Source organism: Lissotriton helveticus, chromosome 7, assembly GCF_964261635.1.
Source record: "Lissotriton helveticus chromosome 7, aLisHel1.1, whole genome shotgun sequence".
Lineage (NCBI taxonomy): Eukaryota > Metazoa > Chordata > Amphibia > Caudata > Salamandridae > Lissotriton > Lissotriton helveticus.
This window is the reverse complement of record NC_136068.1, coordinates 121853058-121870664: the sequence shown is the minus strand read 5'-3', so window position 1 is coordinate 121870664 and position 17607 is coordinate 121853058. Positions and strand designations below refer to the sequence as shown.

Sequence of the window (17607 nt, the reverse complement as noted above, 5' to 3'; positions counted from 1 at the left end):
ACCCCGTTTCGAGGCCAAGCCAACAGAGGTAGAGGAGGTCACCAACAATCCTCTAACACCACGAGAGGAGGAAAGGCCTGAGCAGTGGCTTCCTCTGGCGCCGTTGCCCACTCCAGTGGGAGGAAGTGCTTCACAACACCTGGCAGAGTGGGTCAGCATCACAAAGGATCAGTGGGTGCTGAATATACTGCACAATGGATACAAGCTTCGTTTCCGTGCGCTTCCAAAGAGCATTCCTCCAAAGAACTGGAGATTGGATGTGTTCGGTGGATCTGCAAGATGCATACTTTCACATTCCGATTGCTCTACAGCATCGCAAGTACTTGAGGTTCGTAGTGGGAAACAAACACTACCAGTACAAGGTGCTACCCTTCGGTCTCAAGTCCGCAGTACGAGTCTTTACCAAATGCATGGCAGTGGTGGCGGCTTTTCTTCACAAAAAGGGTCTTTTCATCTACCCATACCTGGACGACTGGCTCCTAAAGGGCTCGTCTCCGGTTCAGGTAACGCACGATCTGCAACTTTGCCTACACCTGTTGCACAGACTCGGTCTCCATGTCAACCTGGAGAAGTCAGTCCAACGGCCGACACAGTCCATCCACTACCTAGGCTCCGTTCTGGACACAAAATTGGGAAAAGCGTTTCCTTCGGAGGAGAGACTTTTTTCCATGAGTCAGAAATGCGAGATCCTGCTAGAATCTCGGTTTCCAACAGCCCGACAAGTAGCATCCCTGCTGGGTTCCATGGCGTCCTGCATTTTCCTCATTCCAAACGCCAGGCTGAGAATGCGTCCTCTGCAACAAGCTCTAGAGGACCAGTGGGACCAAGCGACAGGGCATTGGGAAGATCGTATTACTCTTTCCTAAGCGACGAGGGATGCCATCAAATGGTGGACTCGGAGAAAGAATGTGCGGGTCGGAGTACTTTTTCACCAACCTCTTCCATCCCAGTCGATAGTGACGGATGCCTCTCTGCAAGGCTGGGGAGCGCACATGGGTCCACTTCAAATACAAGGTCAGTAGTCTGCGCAGGAGCAGACATACCACATCAACATGCTGGAGCTCAGAGCGGTTTTTCTAGCTCTCAAAGCTTTCTTTCCAGCGATCGAGTCCAACTCAGTCCTAGTTCAGACAGACAATACAACCACCATGTTCTATCTGAACAAACAAGGAGGCACACGATCTCGCCCGCTCTCCCGAGAGGCTCAGACAATCTGGCACTGGCTCCTCTCTCGATGCCTCCGTAGTGGCGGTGCACCTTCCAGGCGAGTTGAACGTAAAAGCAGACGCACTCAGCAGGCACTTCGAAGATCAGCCAGACTGGGTGCTAAACGACGAGGTGGTAGAAGAGCTTTTTCGTTGCTGGGGTCGTCCAGCCATAGACTTGTTTGTAGACGACGAAAACGCCAAATGCCACGCCTTCACGTCCAAGTTGGTCAGGAACATTCGCTTACGCGTTTCCGCCCCTGGCTCTGATTCCGAAGGTAGTGTCCAAGCTCCTCAGGTCGGACATGGAGATGATCTTAATAGCTCCGGATTGGCCACGGCAGTGGTGGTACCCGGACCTTCTACATTTCTCTGTGTCCACACAGACGACTTCCTTGCAGGCCGGACCTGTTGAGCAAGATGGACGGGAGGATACTGCATCCCAACCTCCCATCGCTGAACCTAACAGCATGGCACCTGAGGTCCTGCAATATGGACATCTGAACTTGCCTCCCGAATGCATGAACATTTTAAAGGAGGCTAAGAGGCCTTCCACGAGAGCGTCTTATGCGTTCAAGTGGAAGAGGTTTTACTTATGGTGTAGGGATCATCATCTAGATCCTACTAAAGGGCAGGAGGAGGTAATCCTGCCATACCCCCTTTCCTTGGCAACTTCTGGATTGAAATATGTTTCCATTAGAGTGCATCTGTCAGCCATAGTGGCGTACAGGAAATCGCCTCATCAGATTTCTTTCTTTCAGGTTCCGGTGGTTAAGGACTTCCTCCAGGGGTTGAAGAAAGTCTATCCCCCTGTGCGAAATCCTTCTCCTCCTTGGGAATTGAACCTGGTTCTGTCCAGGTTAATGTCACCTCCTTTCGAATCTATCCACAAGGCTTCTTTGCAACATCTATCTTGAAAAGCAGCCTTTTTAGTGGCAATCACATCAGCGCGCAGAGTAAGCGAGATACAAGCTCTCTGTGCGAAGGAACCATATACTGTTTTCCATCACAATAGGGTTGTCCTGAGGGCTCACCCATCCTTCTTACCTAAGGTGGTTTCTGATTTTCATATAAATCAGTCCATTTCCCTCCCTTCTTTTTTCCCAAATCCAGCGACCCCAGCAGAGCGGTCGTTGCACTCATTAGATTTGAAGAGAGTGCTCAAGTTCTATTTGGAAAAAACCAAGGGAATCAGGAAGTCGGATCAGCTGTTCGTGAACTATGGTTCGATGAGAACAGGCTTTCCGGCGGCCAAGAGGTCCATCTCTAGATGGATTGTCTCTTGCATTAAATTGGCCTACCAGCTTGCAGGCAAGCCTTTGTTGGTGTCACCCAAAGCGCATTCTACTAGAGGGAAAGCGGCCACAGTAGCTTTCTTGCACGACATTCCAAGGTCAGAAATATGCACGGCTGCGACATGGAAATCAGTTCATACCTTTACGAGGCATTACTGCCTAGAATCTGATTCCAGGGCCGATACTCAAGTAGGACAAGCCTCTTTGAGGAATCTATTTGGGTAGCCTGCGGCCTGTACGAGCTTAGTTGTTACTAGGCTTAGTATGGGTATTACTGTATTGTTACTCCTTTGCCCGCAGGGAGATGAGGTGAGGCTCGCTATTCTATTCTAATGCTTATGACTATTGATAAGGATCCCCTGGGAGAGAAGGATTAGTTACTTACCTGCAATCCTAGTTCTCTTCCAGGGGTATCCTCATCAAAGTCATAAGCAACCCTCCCGCCTCCCCGGGCAAAGGACATTCTTTAATAAGGAGATATTGTTAACCTATTTGTTACTGGGTTTGTTTTCAGTCTCCGAAAAGAACAACTGACCTAACTGTCACCCCTGAGGCATGATGGGATACTGGGGGTCATGGGTGCCTTAAAGGCACGGTGTCAGTTTATTGCTATGCAGCTACAGGTTAGCTTTTCAGTCTTTTTAGACTGTGTGTTTGCAATGCAGCCTGGGAGCTTTCTATGCTTCCAGTGAGTTATGAGAATTTCTACTGCTTTCTGAGCATTAAAACAGTTTCTAATCAAACTTTGTTGTTGTTTCTCATGTTTCTACTGCTTATTATTCATGAATGGTGGGAATTCTACACAGCATATTTCAGCTCTGATTTTATTTGGCTGCTATTGCATGTTTATATATATATATATATTTATATATATATATATGAGTATATATATGTGGGGCACATATAATATAGTGTTTCCGGGGTCCCGCACATGGGCGGGAATATTCTAATGCTTATGACTTTGATGAGGATACCCCTGGAAGAGAACTAGGATTACAGGTAAGTAACTAATCCTACTCTCCCTTGCTGCTGCTTCACTGACCTCTTGGTGCTCAGCCACCACATTCCTGGCCTCTCAGCACCCAGCAGCTGCACCGCCGCTTCTCTGCCCCAATTCTCCTAAACTATCATGCTTCTGTGCCATGAATTTTTGGCTCTACCACATTATGGTTGTGGACATGGAATTGCTCCTCTAGCGATGGTCACCAAGCTTCATTGGGAAAAGGCTGGATTTATATACTGCATAAGCAGTCTCATTTGCTTATGGCTACGGGCAACTCTGTTTACCTTTTCCGCAACACAATATTTGTTGAATTCAGTCCCTTCTCGCTGAAAAATGTATACTGTTACAAAGCATATCATGTAATTTCCCCTTGTGGTGATGGTCTGCCACTAAGCCAAAAGCATAACAAGAAAGGAATTGGTGGCTAAAACTGTACATGTGATCCTGCTCTTTCAAGGCACCCGGGAGCACTTGGACCCCATAATGTTTTGAAGAGACATTTAGCTCTCTGGTTAATTATTCAGCTATATGACAGTATGGAGCATGGCCTTCTGAACGCTAGGCCACTGTCTTTTCCTATATTTCATTAAGAATTACATGTTTGAGGCTGCGTTTTGCTTCATTTCGTTTATGGTTTTTTCAGTAGAGGTAAGGCATGTTTCAAGAAAAATGTGACTGTTCCTATTAAGTCAATGTTCACTTGACATTTTGTTCTTTTTTTATATATTCACACCATCAAAATGTCTTTTAGAAGGCAATGGGAATGGGATAGAATCAGTCTGGGCTTTGGGGCATTTCCAGGGGCTTCCTTACAGACTACAATGTTCCAGTTCAGAAAAGCTCCAAGAACGCGATTATTCTCCGTCCAAGAACCTGTCGAAACTTCCTCTGAAACCCAGACAAATTCATCAGAGTGAGCAGCATAGACGTCACCATGGCCTTCATAGAGTAGAGTAGAAAGTTTCGATTTTGACTAGCTTGCCAGCTATGTTTATGATATTAAGGGATTCTTTTGACATTGGGAATTTGCTTAAATTGAGCATCACAACATCCTGGCACACACTGCCCTAGACACATACCTCCTTACAGCACATGAGCTTTATTGAAGAGGTTAATTTTTGTAGAAGCTGACAAATTCGGTGACTGAGGGTATAGCTAACATAGAATATACAACAAATGCTGGTTGCCCTTAGGAATAGAAGAGACATTTTCATTCAGATCCAGCTGACCCTATGCCAAGCTTGTGGATCATATAACGAATTACCGGCATCCTTGAAGGCCTACTGCTCCACATGCTAAGAGCCATGTGCGTTTCAGAAGGTCAGGGTTCTAAGAGCAAAAGGACTAGCTCATCATTGAGGAGTAGCATCCCTCCCAGGACTAAACACACTTAATGAGACTTTGTGCAGATTCAGCCAAACAAAAAGAGCATTGTACAAACTCAAACATACATTGAATCACTTATTTTGTAGGTTCTCTAAATTCTCCTTATTCAACTACTGTGCCCTTTCACAAGTTAGAGATTACAGAAGTAAGGACGAAAGCATCAAAGCCACCTACCCCGTGTTCCACTATCTGTAAAGAGACTAATCTTTGAGTAACTGTGTGATCCAATGACTTCATGACATCTACATCTTAGTCTTCTTCAACATACCATAGAGGCCTTTGTTGTCTCTGCTGTAGAAAAACACTGTGAACGAAAATAGGAAAGAAACTACCGTGTGTGGAGTCAGACACTTTTTCTCAGTAGTGATAATTCTGGTTCTCTTATTGTAACAGCTTTTAGAAAAAAAAGGAAGTTGTCTTATTCTTCTTTCTGAATTTCTCCATACAAAGCTGTTGCATGAATTCATTGGGAAGAGAAACAGGTGACTCTTCCTTGACTATCCTGAAAGTAGGTTATGGTTCTTCTTTGTCAGAAGATATGACAGATTCCTGTGATAGTTAGTTGAGTATATTGCAGCCTTTCTGCCTATAGAGTAGAAGAGAGACTGCAAGAGAGGAGTATGTAGTATCCAACCAGAACATTAGTGCCACCATGGATGTGGCGGATTTTTGTGGCAGTGGATATGGTTAGGCGTTTCCATGAGAATATTTTAATGGATGGTCCTTGCAGGACTGAAAATGTATGCTAAACAGAAAATCCTCCTGCTTCTACTGTCTGCAAAATCTTCAGCTGCATTTCATAATACGGAAGAGTTAGCATGTTTTTAGATTGAGACAGAATCATTTAATTATCTGGTTAACATTTTTCGTATCCTTCATCGACAATATCTAATTCAAAGGAACTCCATCGTCTGAGTGAGTACGACATATATATATATTTATGAAAGAAAAGACGATGCAGGAGAAAAATGTAGGCTCCTTCCTGACTAGAGAACGGAAAACAGAAGAATAAAAAAATTCAATATGTTGGATCGACAATGGATTTTTTTCACAGTAATCAAAGGCAACTGGATGTGCTCCATAGAGCTGCATGATGCATACATCCACGTTACAGTCACCAACCAGCACTTTCAATGTGAAATGTTTCCTTTTGCCTTGAAGCCTGGTCCCTTGAGCAAAAGCATGAGTATGTATGTTTAACCAAATGTGAATGAAGTGCTTCTCATATCAATCTCATCCTTAAAATTCTTCAAAATTTCCTCACAATCTTCGAAATGCTTGATTGTTTGGGACTTCAGATGAACAAACTCTAGTTGACAACTCGCCCCAATGCAAATAATCGTAGATCTGCTAGCTGTGTTTTTCACAAAGAGCACGCACAATATAATTTCCTTCAGAGAAGAGACTAACTTGTATTCATTTGAATTACATACAGATTAAGTTATTTCTCTGATTTACAGAGAAATATGTATTGCGCTGCCTGGAAATATTCATTATCGTTGTTTTGTGCTAAAAATGAAAAGCCACTCCAAAAATATCTGGAAGATGTCTTGTCCTTCCTGCCAATATACATTATCGCTGCTTCTTTTGTGGCTAAAAAAACACTCCAAGAATGTCTAGAAGACTGAGGGTCCAAGGGTACTAGAGATGGCAAAGACAAGTTACTGGTTATCTCCAACAGCTCTCCAATCTTTACCCTGATGCAGATTTCTATATATGTGTTAGCGATGAAAGCACCTATATTCTGAAAGAGAGAACATTGAAACACAAGGATAATGGGTGGAATGCTTGCAAAAGTCTCAGCCATTGGCAATCACTTGAGCTATATTGCGGTTCATTTTGCAGTGTGTCACTCAAACAGACCCAGTATTATGCAAACCAGACTTTGCCCTGCTACACAGGAACAGTGCAACCTGAACAGCTTTGCCAGGTTCACTGTGACAGGAATACAAACAGCTACAGACCAGTTTTTACCTGAATGTACACCATCAGAGAGGTGCAGCTTGAGTGCTCTGACGCAATGAACCCGGGACCCGAGTCTGAGCAGACATGCTGCAAATAGGTGTCTCGCTGATTTTTTAAAAAAGTGATGCACAAAATACGTGATTTAATCCCAGCCATTGGTAATTATTTCTAACAGTTACACTGAACATCTCACAAAACCAGCATCTTTAGCAGAGATGTTCTTGCAGTGTTGTAGAACTGAAGGATTCTAATAGTCTTGACTCGACCTCCTCACTGGTGGAATCGTGACATCCACCTCCTCTTATAAGAGCTTCAAAGGGATGGCCAAGCAATCAGAACACCTATTCATGATAAAGAGAAGTGCATCCCACAATAGACTTCCATTAATTATCTTAAGAGCTTTGTTCATTAATATGTACAGTATGACCATCTATAGTATTTTCATGGAGTGCTTGAACATGCTCAAAGAAGTAACAACACCTCCAACAAGATTATATGCCTTCAGAAGAAAGAGGTTAGGCATATGGTGCTTAACAAGCACAGTGACCCAACAACACGCCAGGAAGAGAGGGTACTAACTTCTCTTCTTTATTTAGCTAAGTCTTACAGTTGTCTCCTATTAATGTTCTACCAAGCGGTTAATAATGTCTTAGGAGGTCTGTAGATATGCTGTCTTTCCACCCCTCCTGATCACATATGAGTAGGCACTTAGTTCAATGGGAGCTAAACGTTTTCTCTTTCAAATTGATAGGACATCCCTTTGCACTTATACACAATACAAACTTGCAATATCGTTCTTGAAGTGTAGCTTCTAGTTAATTTGTTTAGAGAGAGAGCAAAATCAGGCCCTTGTTTCCATAACCCTATAATGTTTTCCAAAATGATTCCTTTGAACTCACCATTCTTTCCTTCCTAAAGTGATCTCAGATTTTCGCATACATCATGCTCCCTAACAAAAAAAACATATCCCACAACCCTAGCAGAAAAAACACATCAACATAATCACACCGTTGATGTAATTAAGTATTCAGACAATATTCAGGAAATAAAATGAAATATGTTAGGAAGCCTCACCAGTACTTTTTTAACTTTGGACATGTTGACCTAGAAAGGTGGATACTTTTATGCATAATCCTTTTCATTTAGAAAGCTAATTGGCCCATAATGAGCAAGCTTCAAGATGGCTCCACTAGGAGTAGTGATTATTGCCTCTTTCCCCAGAAACTACTGTATTGACTATGATTATCTGCTATGGTAATCTCTGTTAAATTCATGAGCAATCCAATCCCTCTGGGACACCAGAAGCTACAGTTTGAGAGAGAAAACAAAGAAGAGATCCCCTATGATAAAAGGGATAGGAAGTTTGGCATAGTAGTGCATTGTGGGATAGAAGTGGTACTGATCAATTTTAAGCGGAAGGATCCCGTTTTCTGTTAGTTACTTGTTTCTCTTGTTCTGATTTCCTATAAAATAGGGTTTGCAAGAATTTTGTAATTAAAATCGACCATTTAAAAAAAGTAAAGTCAGGTTTTTTAATTAATTTTTAGTGTCGGACTACCTAGTTCTCGTTTTCTGTTTTCCTTTACAACTAGGTTTTGCAAAGAGGAATTAAACAGTACAGTTGTATTTTAATTCTTTTAATTTCAATTGGCTATTTATTTTTAAAAGTAAAGTCCAACTTTTTATATTTTCCATGTCTGGGTACAGACTGCTTTAGATGGGGCTAAAATTGGTGAGCATAAGGGTGCTTCATATTTCACGTGATTACATTAAGCCACGCACTATATACATTATGTCTTTGGTAATGTGGTGGATACGGTATTTACTACAGTAATTTGGTAGTGCACAGTTTCATGTCCATGGAATAACGGTGCACCCTTTGATCAGTGTGAATGTTAGAAGCACACATTACTTTAGAGCTCTTGTATCATTAATATAATGAATGCGAAAAGCTTTGGTTTTGCCAGTGCTTGTTAAAATAGTTTTGTTCTTTATTTAAAAGTTTTCCAAGATCCCATGTACAGGCCGAAATTGTGCTCATGAATTTAATGTAGATTCCCAACATGGAGAACTAGGATTACAAGTAAGGAATGTTTCCATATTATTAACGAGTTCTTAATTAAATTGTATAATTTAGACATAGGTTGGGTAACAAACACAGCATTTCTTTTTTTAAGATGTATATTGTTTTGTTAAATCAAACACTGATAGTTATGCAGTTCAGCAAAGTGAAGTTTTGCAATAGTTCTCTTTAACCATAGTTCCATTCAACAGCTTGCAGGGTAAGCATGCAGACACACACACTTGCTCTACAAAAGAGATGTTTCACAGCTCAGTTGACAGGTATTGATATTAGCAGGCAGAGGGGCGCCTCATTATCTGGCAGTCTTTGGTATTAATTCATGGTGACTTGTATGGATCATCGGGTACATCATTTACTTTTGTGACAAACTCAGAAAGTGACTACCATTGATGCTAGCAGACAGGGATTGAATTCTGGCAGTGGAAAGAAATCATGAGTCATACCTGCTATTACTGGATAGATATATCACACAGTGCTGACTTTTCATAATTAACAAACAGCATCAAACGATGACTAAGGGTATATTGAACAGCACAGTCATTGCCAGACAATGACTGATGTCTGGTTAAGGGCAGGCATAATTACATGACGATCATTTAAAATGGTAGAGATCAGGCTGTAGCGGCATCAATATAGGAAAAACCTTTTTAAGAGATGTTGACCTACATTATCTGAAAAGGGGCAGACATGAGACAGTAATGGGCATCTCCTAAAGAAGAGTTTGTCAAATGGTGATTGACATTAAAAAAGTTAACTTTTTGTGTCAGATCAAATCTGGCATGCATTATTGTGGACATATCTTCCAATGACTGCCATCTAACAAACAACACATTCTGGGATGATTGAAATCTGAAAATGGAGAGGTATGTTGTGAAGGTTATTGGTATCTTCCGGTGTGCAAATTAAATATAGTGTGACATCAGTTAAAGGAGGGATTTCTTTGTGTGGCAGCTGACACCTCAAAGGGCAGATGTTGGGTAACATCTATTCGGATGTAGGGTAGATAGCATCAGGTTATGACTAACATAATCTAATACCACCAGACATGCTGAAATGAGGATTGACATCAGGTAAAGGAATGACATCGGCTGGAAGCTAACTTAATCAAACAACAATTGGAATCCTTTGATCGAGAACAGATATCAGACAGTGGATGTTTGTATTTGACAGTAGACTCTATACACTTATTACTAACCTTATCTGTCTGTGTACAGACGTAATGACTGACGTGATGGTGGCTGGCATTGTCCTATCATGAAGGCTCTCCAAATTGAATACAAACACTGTTCCCTTTGAAGAGATTAATCACAGAGTGAAAATCATCACATTCACACCACACTTGTGTTTTGTCCACTATCAGGAGTATCTTATCATGGGATTATCAACCAGTTGATGGGAACCTAAGTTATAGCTTGGAACCAGGGCCACCTAGAGCTTTCTAAACCCTCTAAAGTGAACAGTTACTATTTTTAAAAATAACACTTTCTGAAATATGAATGTTGAAAGATCATGTTAATTATATAAGATGTATGCCCTGACCGAGTGGTTAGTCAGTGAAACAAGTTTTGGTTGTCTACTTCTTCGTATCTTAAATTATCTAAAATTGAAGTGGATGCTATTTGGAATCTCTCCATTGATGTATGAATTTGAAAAATGTTATCATTCTTGGATTTTGGAAAGAATAACATTACTTTTTTAATAAAAATATAAGGATTGGTGAATTTACAAAAACTTTGTAAAATAAACAAATAGTCTGTGATTAACTTCTTAAAAGGGATTTGTTTGTACTTGATGGATAAAATACCACCCGCAGGTAACTGGTGGGAGGAGATTTGAGCGCTGGGCATTATTCTCCTATACCCACCTGGGTAGATGTTACTCTATATTGACATCATCAAGTTACTGTTGACATTATTCCCCAATTAATCAAAGGGGCTGTGACAGGCAGCAGTTTGCAGTATCTGGTAATAGACTGACCACATCAACCTGTGAGGGACATCATCAGAGTACAAGCATTTGTAAACTGAGTTTGAGCATATGATTCAGTAGTATCTATTCTCGAATGGTTTGTGCTAATGATGATGCATACAACAGACATCTCAAATATCCTATTTGGTGCTTGTTTCATATATAAGCATATATAGTAAGCTTTCCGGAATAATCACCCTAATAAAAACAAAAACTAAGTGACATCATATTTGATTTTCTCTGTAAAGTATCATTTCATTTTTTTCTCAAAATTATGTTCGCCAGTTTCTAAAATAGAAATGTAGTCCCATAAATTCCTGAGCAATAAGGTTGGTTATATATACTTTAAAGATTAGAAATCGGTGGCACTGTGGAGTGTATTGGCACAAAGACACCTGTGCAATGCTGCATCAAACACAGGGTGACAGTAGAGACAGAACAGAATGAGGGTTTACAGGAATTAAGATGTGGGAAGTAAACCTACAGAGCAGGAGACAAAAGGTGGAACGGAAAAAGAAACAGAAGAAGTGCTATATGGAAAGGTAGAAGAGAAGGATGAAGGAAGAAAATGAAGGACCAATTAACAAGAGACACAATAACGGAGTAGTCGAAGAGAACTGTAGCCTTGATTGGCACAGAAGGATTACGGATCCAATTTTCCTGTCTACATGGATAAAGGTCCATCCAGTCTGCCCACTGTTCTGCCTTCTCCATAACGACAGCATAGCCAGAAGAATGTTGGAGAGGAGAAACGGGGAGAACGTTGATTAAGAGAGAATAAGAGGAAGAATTTGGCAAGTTTGTAATAATCCAGAAGTTTACCCTGTCTAATCACATGTTTTAGATCTCCACGCTCCTTCTTCACACCATGATAATATTACTAGTTAGGCTGTTTTCTGGCACTTCATGCACTTTTCTGGCTCACGCGGCCAACCATTACAAAGCAATTCAATAAAACTCTGTGACTTACTTAAAGGTCTCTAACATTTGGAGAGGGGGTGAGGAGTACTAACAATGCGCTCACTCCACCCAAAAAACATCTTTGCCACCTGGAGTCCTTGTGCATGGTGGTCAGTGGACGCTCGCACTGATTGGATGGATGCAAGTCGTGGTTGCCGGCTGCAGGAATCCCAATTTGGAAAGAGTTGTGAGCATTATTGAAGGGTTTAATTATTACCCCCTGCCCTATCCAGCTTCCCCAATGGAAGTTTCCATCTAGGGTAATGCCACAACTTGATCAGATCCAGCAGTTGACATTGTCTGGAAAACCTGTAGTTTTTGTTATGGGTTCCTCTCCATTTCTGCAATTCTGCCCCGTGCTCCTCATCCCCACCCAAGATGGTAGAAATTAGTAATGCTCAGTACTTCACCCTCAGCGTTTTAATACAAACATCATTTGATTTGAAGGTTCTGTAGTAACAGTCTCAGCTTTTCATGGCGTGAAGTGGGCTGTTCTGCCAATTTATGCTGAGGGGGTCACACTGATCCGGTCCGCACAGTGCAATTCTCTGGCCCCGGGTGGGGGAGGGGTGGATTGCTCGAGTCCTATCCCCTCTTGTGGTTCATGAGGTTAAGCAGGACATTCAGCATTGCTGATGTAAACATAGATCTCAATACAGCGCAGTGGTGGGACATTGGCGTCTGAGTCTTTTCCTTCGCAACCCACATCGGAAAGGCTCTTCTTCGCAGGTTTGATAGAGAATAGGCCTGTGTCCTTAGACTTTCACAGGTCTGTATAAAATAGTTGCTGTAAACCATGCTCCCAGAGCAGAGCACTGGTTGTGATTCCCCAAACCCCCTAATTTCATAAAACACATCATGCCTACGCACCACTATAGGAATGTAAACTCGACACTGCCTCATACAAACCAAATAATTTAAAAAAAATACCATCTTATTTTTAAAATTCCTTTTCAGATGACGAGCAACGTAAAAAAATGTAAAATAAAAATTAGAAACAGGCATATCAAGGGATTGCACTTTCTGGTATGGATAGAGGGAGGACTGAAGTCTTCTAGGGAGGAGAAAGTTTCGAGGTGCTCCTTCCATCCCATATTTCACTCTGGACACAAGGCTCCCACACTCCCTCCAAATGGAACTATTGGTTCCAAGCCTGGCACTTTTCTGCATTCTGATTAGCAACAGTATGTTCAGTAGTACTACGCTGCTGCAGAGCCTGAGGTTGAGTCGAAAAACTTCTGCACATGGTGGCACAACTTTGAGGTTGGAGGAGGCCCGTTGACGAGGGAGTGAGCAGAAAGGTCCCTAAACCATCTCACGATCCCTTCACCCAAACTTTCCAAATCCAGACATAGAGATATAAAATTAAGAAAACAATTGCTCCTGTGCCTAGGCTGGACAGTGACAATGATGTCCATTACTAAAGCTACCACCTTAAAGCCATTGTGAGTGCAGAGCTGGTGGTTGGAGGCTATTCTGTGTTTGGGGGTGAGGAGAGGCTGGGAAACCCTAGCCACCCCTGGTCCCAAAATGCCTCTTGATCGCTTCTTACATTTTCTTTTCTTCTCACGTTGGCATGTAAAGGAATGACATGGGTTATTCTTATAAAGGACAACTCTGTGAGGGCCTTAGGACTCCGAGGATGACCGTGACACATTCTGAAGCAAGGATTTGTATATGGCGGAGTTCAGAAAGCGAGGGTAGGAGTCTCTGTGCATGAGGGTGTAGATCTGTAGCTGAGCATCATCGAAGGTATGTAAGGAAGGCTCCTGCATCTTCTTGTTTATGACTTCCCGCACTCGAGAATCCAAGCTCACCTGAAAGGAGACAAAAAAACATTTCAACATGGTATGTAGACGCAGTCGCCGAAGCCCAAAATTATAAAGCGTACATTTGTGTCCCCTTTACTCTCATACAAATAGTCTGCCATATATTAGTGACCGTGCCCACTACTATGACTAAGAGCAACCAACATGTATGCTTAGATCATCCCATCCCATATAATCCGGAGTATTGGGGATTTAGACATTAACCAGTTCCAGAGCAGCACAAGCACGACTAGCTCTGTTCATCAAGGGCAGGCTCTGCTAACATCTCGACTCCTCGGCTTTATTCGCTTCAGTGCATTTTTCACCACAACAATGGCGATAATGCACTATTTTACTGAGGGACATTTTTGAGCAGGATGCTCAAAGGTAAAAGATTTTTGGCTGAAATAATTGTAGATGTCAAATCTCCTTTTGCCTTTCTTAATTTCATGACCTTTCAATCCATCTAGAGATATCCATGAAACTACAAAAATTGCATTTGTTCTTTCCACGCTTCTGAGCCTCAATCTTTATTCTTTAATCGTTATTCAATCTTCATTTATATTTGTGGATAGCTCAATGAGTTCAAAATTGACATCTTTTTACTTCATTCAGGAGTTTGAAGTTTGCAGGTTTGTTTTCATAAAAGTCAGGGATTTTTGTGGAAAATGTTTTAAGGGGCTATCCTTTTTACCATTCGGGTTTTCTACACTTCACTTGGATTGTGTTTGTGCTGTTCCCAAGAAGCAGAAGAGAAGGCCCGGGAACCAGATGAGACTATTAGTGTTTCCTCTCAAACGTATTGGTCCATGACATCAGCTGGACAGTTCGAAGGCAGGGCTCACACCTCTATCCTTACATTCATCAGGCTCAAAAATGGAAATTCTTTGTTGTTTTGAGAAACAATTGCCAGGCTACATGTGATGTTAAAGACATAGCTTTATGTGATCAAGCTAAATCCAAAGGCAGTGTAGTTGGGTCTACAGGTAGACAGCAGCCAAGCTAAAATTCTCATTTCTGATGAATACTTCTTCTTGCAGATTGCTCACCTGTTGACTATCCCCTGGTGGCAGAATGGATCCAGAAACTTTTCTATAGCTCTCCTGAACTGGGAGGGGACATGGGTCCATCTTGGTGCTGGGAGCGACGTCATTGTAGCCATAAAGTGCCTACCCCCGCACACAGACTTTAGTTTCCTTTTTTTGCCACCTTTGCCACTTATCCAGAGATAGTCTCCTTGTTTTTTTCACTTCTGGTGAGTTTACTCAGAGATGTTTTTTCTAATTAATTTTTTTCCAGTGAAGTCCTAGCCAATGTCAGCTTCAAAGAAGGAATGTATGACGTTACTACGCATACATTTACAACGCGGTATTTTACATCGCGTTCGCTACAACGCAAGTCGTTACAACGACTTGCGATGGACTAAGGAATAGTATGATTTACTATTCCAACTCCATTCTACGTCCAGTAGGGAAGGTATTGGAATAGTAAATCATACTTTTCCTTAGGTTAGAGCGCCATCCAGCGCAAGTCATTGCAACAACTTGTGTTGTAATGACCGCGATGAAAAGGCATTGGGATGCAATGCCCACGTTGTAATGGATGTTTTCCTCAAAGAAGCCAGTGTTCAAACCCTTCTGTGACTATAATGAGCAGATGTCTAATCAGACCCCCAGGAGTTTTGACTGTGGTGCAGTCATGATTCAAGGTTGTTCGAGAAGTGCGGCCTTATGCACCACACAATGCCATGAAGGAGTACAAGGCCAACTTTTAATGTCTTGTAACAAGCATCTTGCAAGTCACGCTCTAGTTCGAGGTCTCCCAAAAATCTCACTTTTCTCCCTTGTCATGTGTTCTCTACAAGAAATAGAAAAAAAATATGGGGAAAATACATAAGAAGAGGGTGGCGGAGACAGCTCACCTAGATACCGCTCAAAGCCAACTAGTAAGTCACCTCGACACACTGCCCCTGCAGCAATCGTCCTCAGAATTAGAACTGGTAGATATCAAACTGCTCTCAAGGATCTTCTTGCAAAGAAGCCCAGAGGTGTGGATTGCTGGCATTCTCCCTTTTCCAACACAGTAGATTCCTTGGCTCGACAGAATGCACTGTATATGTCCCGATACACAAATGGAGTGTCCCTTGGGACCAGCCTGTCTGCAGGTGGTTTCTTCTCACAATGTCCTCAGGAAGGCAGACAAAATGCTGCAGTTTCCACTCTCTAGTGTGGAAGCCGGAGCAAACATTTTGACAGAGGTCCTCCAGCCATCCACATCAAACCCTCTGCTACTCTTCAATGAATCACCCATTGATCCAGTAAATGCTGACTGGGAGAATCTCACACCAGCTGTGATGTGCCACATAGCTATGAAACATAGGGATCTGGTCTTTTATGTCAGTGATTTTTTCCCCGGAGAGCCTAGTTGTAGATGCTTCATCTTGCAGAGAGTAATACCTTGCCATGTTCTCAATAGTCTCAAAAAACACAAGGAGTGGGGGACTGGGAGCGAATGGAAAGAGAAGTCCAGTACCTGAGCTCCCAAGGCTCACGTTACAATCACTGGAGGGTAGCTGTTCCTAAAAGGGAGAAAATCAGGCCTAATTGGTCGCTGGGGGGACTAGTGAAAGTGACTATCTCAGAAGAATGGTTGGATGAAGTAGTCTCACAGAGGGGAATTCCTCCTTTTTGAAGAAGTGCCCTTACACACCCAAGCGGATGTCATGCTTCATTATCGGGTATTGCTCCTCGTGGGGTGACGCTGTAGTGCCCCACAGGCTCTGCGAGAGGGCTCTTTATAGGAGATCTTTTGGAGAAAGGCTGCAGTGGTGAGTGCGGGTGTGTGGGGAGTGACGTGAGTGACTTAAAAATACCACACTGTTACCCTAAGAAAACTTTAGTCAGGGGTCCGTATGATATGGTTAAAAGATTGGCGACAAGAGAAGACCTCTTGATCTAGTAATCAGAGGAGTAAGTATTTTCCTTCTGCTTAGTCTAGGTGGTAGTGGAGGTGGAAGGTAAATACATTTAGGTTGACATGTTTTCACACACTCGCACTCACCACTGCGGCATTTCTCCAAAAGATCTCTGATAAAAAACCCACCCGTGGGGTGCTGCACCCCCACGAGGAGCATAGCCCGATGATGAAGCATAACAACCGCTTGGGTGTGTGAGGGCACTTCTTCAAAAAGGAGGAATTCCCCCTCTGAGACTACCTCATCCAATCGTTCTTCTGAGATAGTCACTTTCATAGTCCCTCCAGCGACCAATTAGGCCTGATTTTCTCCCTTTTAGGAGCCTTCTCCAAGGCGAGGTCGCCCCCACCCCGCTGCTCCTGCCTGCCACCGGCCTGAGCCTTGCTGCTGTCTGCTGCCAGCCTGAGCCTTGCTCCGCCGCCTCGCTGCTGCCTTCTGCATTTTCCCCCCTCCTGCTGCCCCGCTGCTGCCTACTTCGTTCTTCCCCTCTGCTGCCACCTCATTTTCTTTTCTCCCTTCCTGCTTCCCCCCTGCTGCCACTTCGTTTTCTTTTCTCCCTTCCTGCTTGCCCTGTGTACCCCTTACCCCCCTCTGCTGCCCTCCCCCTTCCTTGGGTCTCCTCCGCCGGACGACCCAGCCGCCGCAGAGCCGCCCTGTGAGCCCCTTCCCGCCACAGACCTCCGCCGACCCCGCCCCCCCCTGCCCATTGGCTGCCCCGCTCCCGCCACCCAGCTGACCCGCCCTCCCGGCTTCTCTCTTATGACGCCCCCAGAGCGTCCGCGCAGCGGACGCGCGCAGCGGGAGCACCGATTGAGCGCCGAAGGTGCGCCAAAGGTAAGCCCGTCTGCGCCTGGACAACGCCCAGCGCCAGGACCCCTGGCCTCGCAGACACCAGCCCACCCGCCGGACCTACGACGCCACCGAGCTCAACGCACTCAACGCCGGCCGGATCCCTGGATG

The 17607-nt window shown here is 43.3% G+C and overlaps 2 protein-coding genes across 8 annotated transcripts in view; one reads left to right on the top strand and one right to left on the bottom strand.

Annotated features, from left to right (window-relative positions):
• The window catches only part of TCEA2 (transcription elongation factor A2), a 620358-nt gene that overhangs the window by 576948 nt on the left and 25803 nt on the right, over positions 1 to 17607 (top strand). The gene's annotated exons all lie outside the window — the stretch shown is intronic.
• Positions 8825 to 17607, bottom strand: part of RGS19 (regulator of G protein signaling 19) — a 265173-nt gene continuing 256390 nt past the window's right edge. For both annotated transcript variants that reach the window (XM_078651657.1, XM_078651658.1), the window contains one exon: positions 8825 to 13682. In XM_078651657.1, coding sequence (XP_078507783.1) covers positions 13494 to 13682 — 189 coding nt within the window. In that variant the 3' untranslated portion in view covers positions 8825 to 13493. The remainder of the gene's footprint in view (positions 13683 to 17607) is intronic.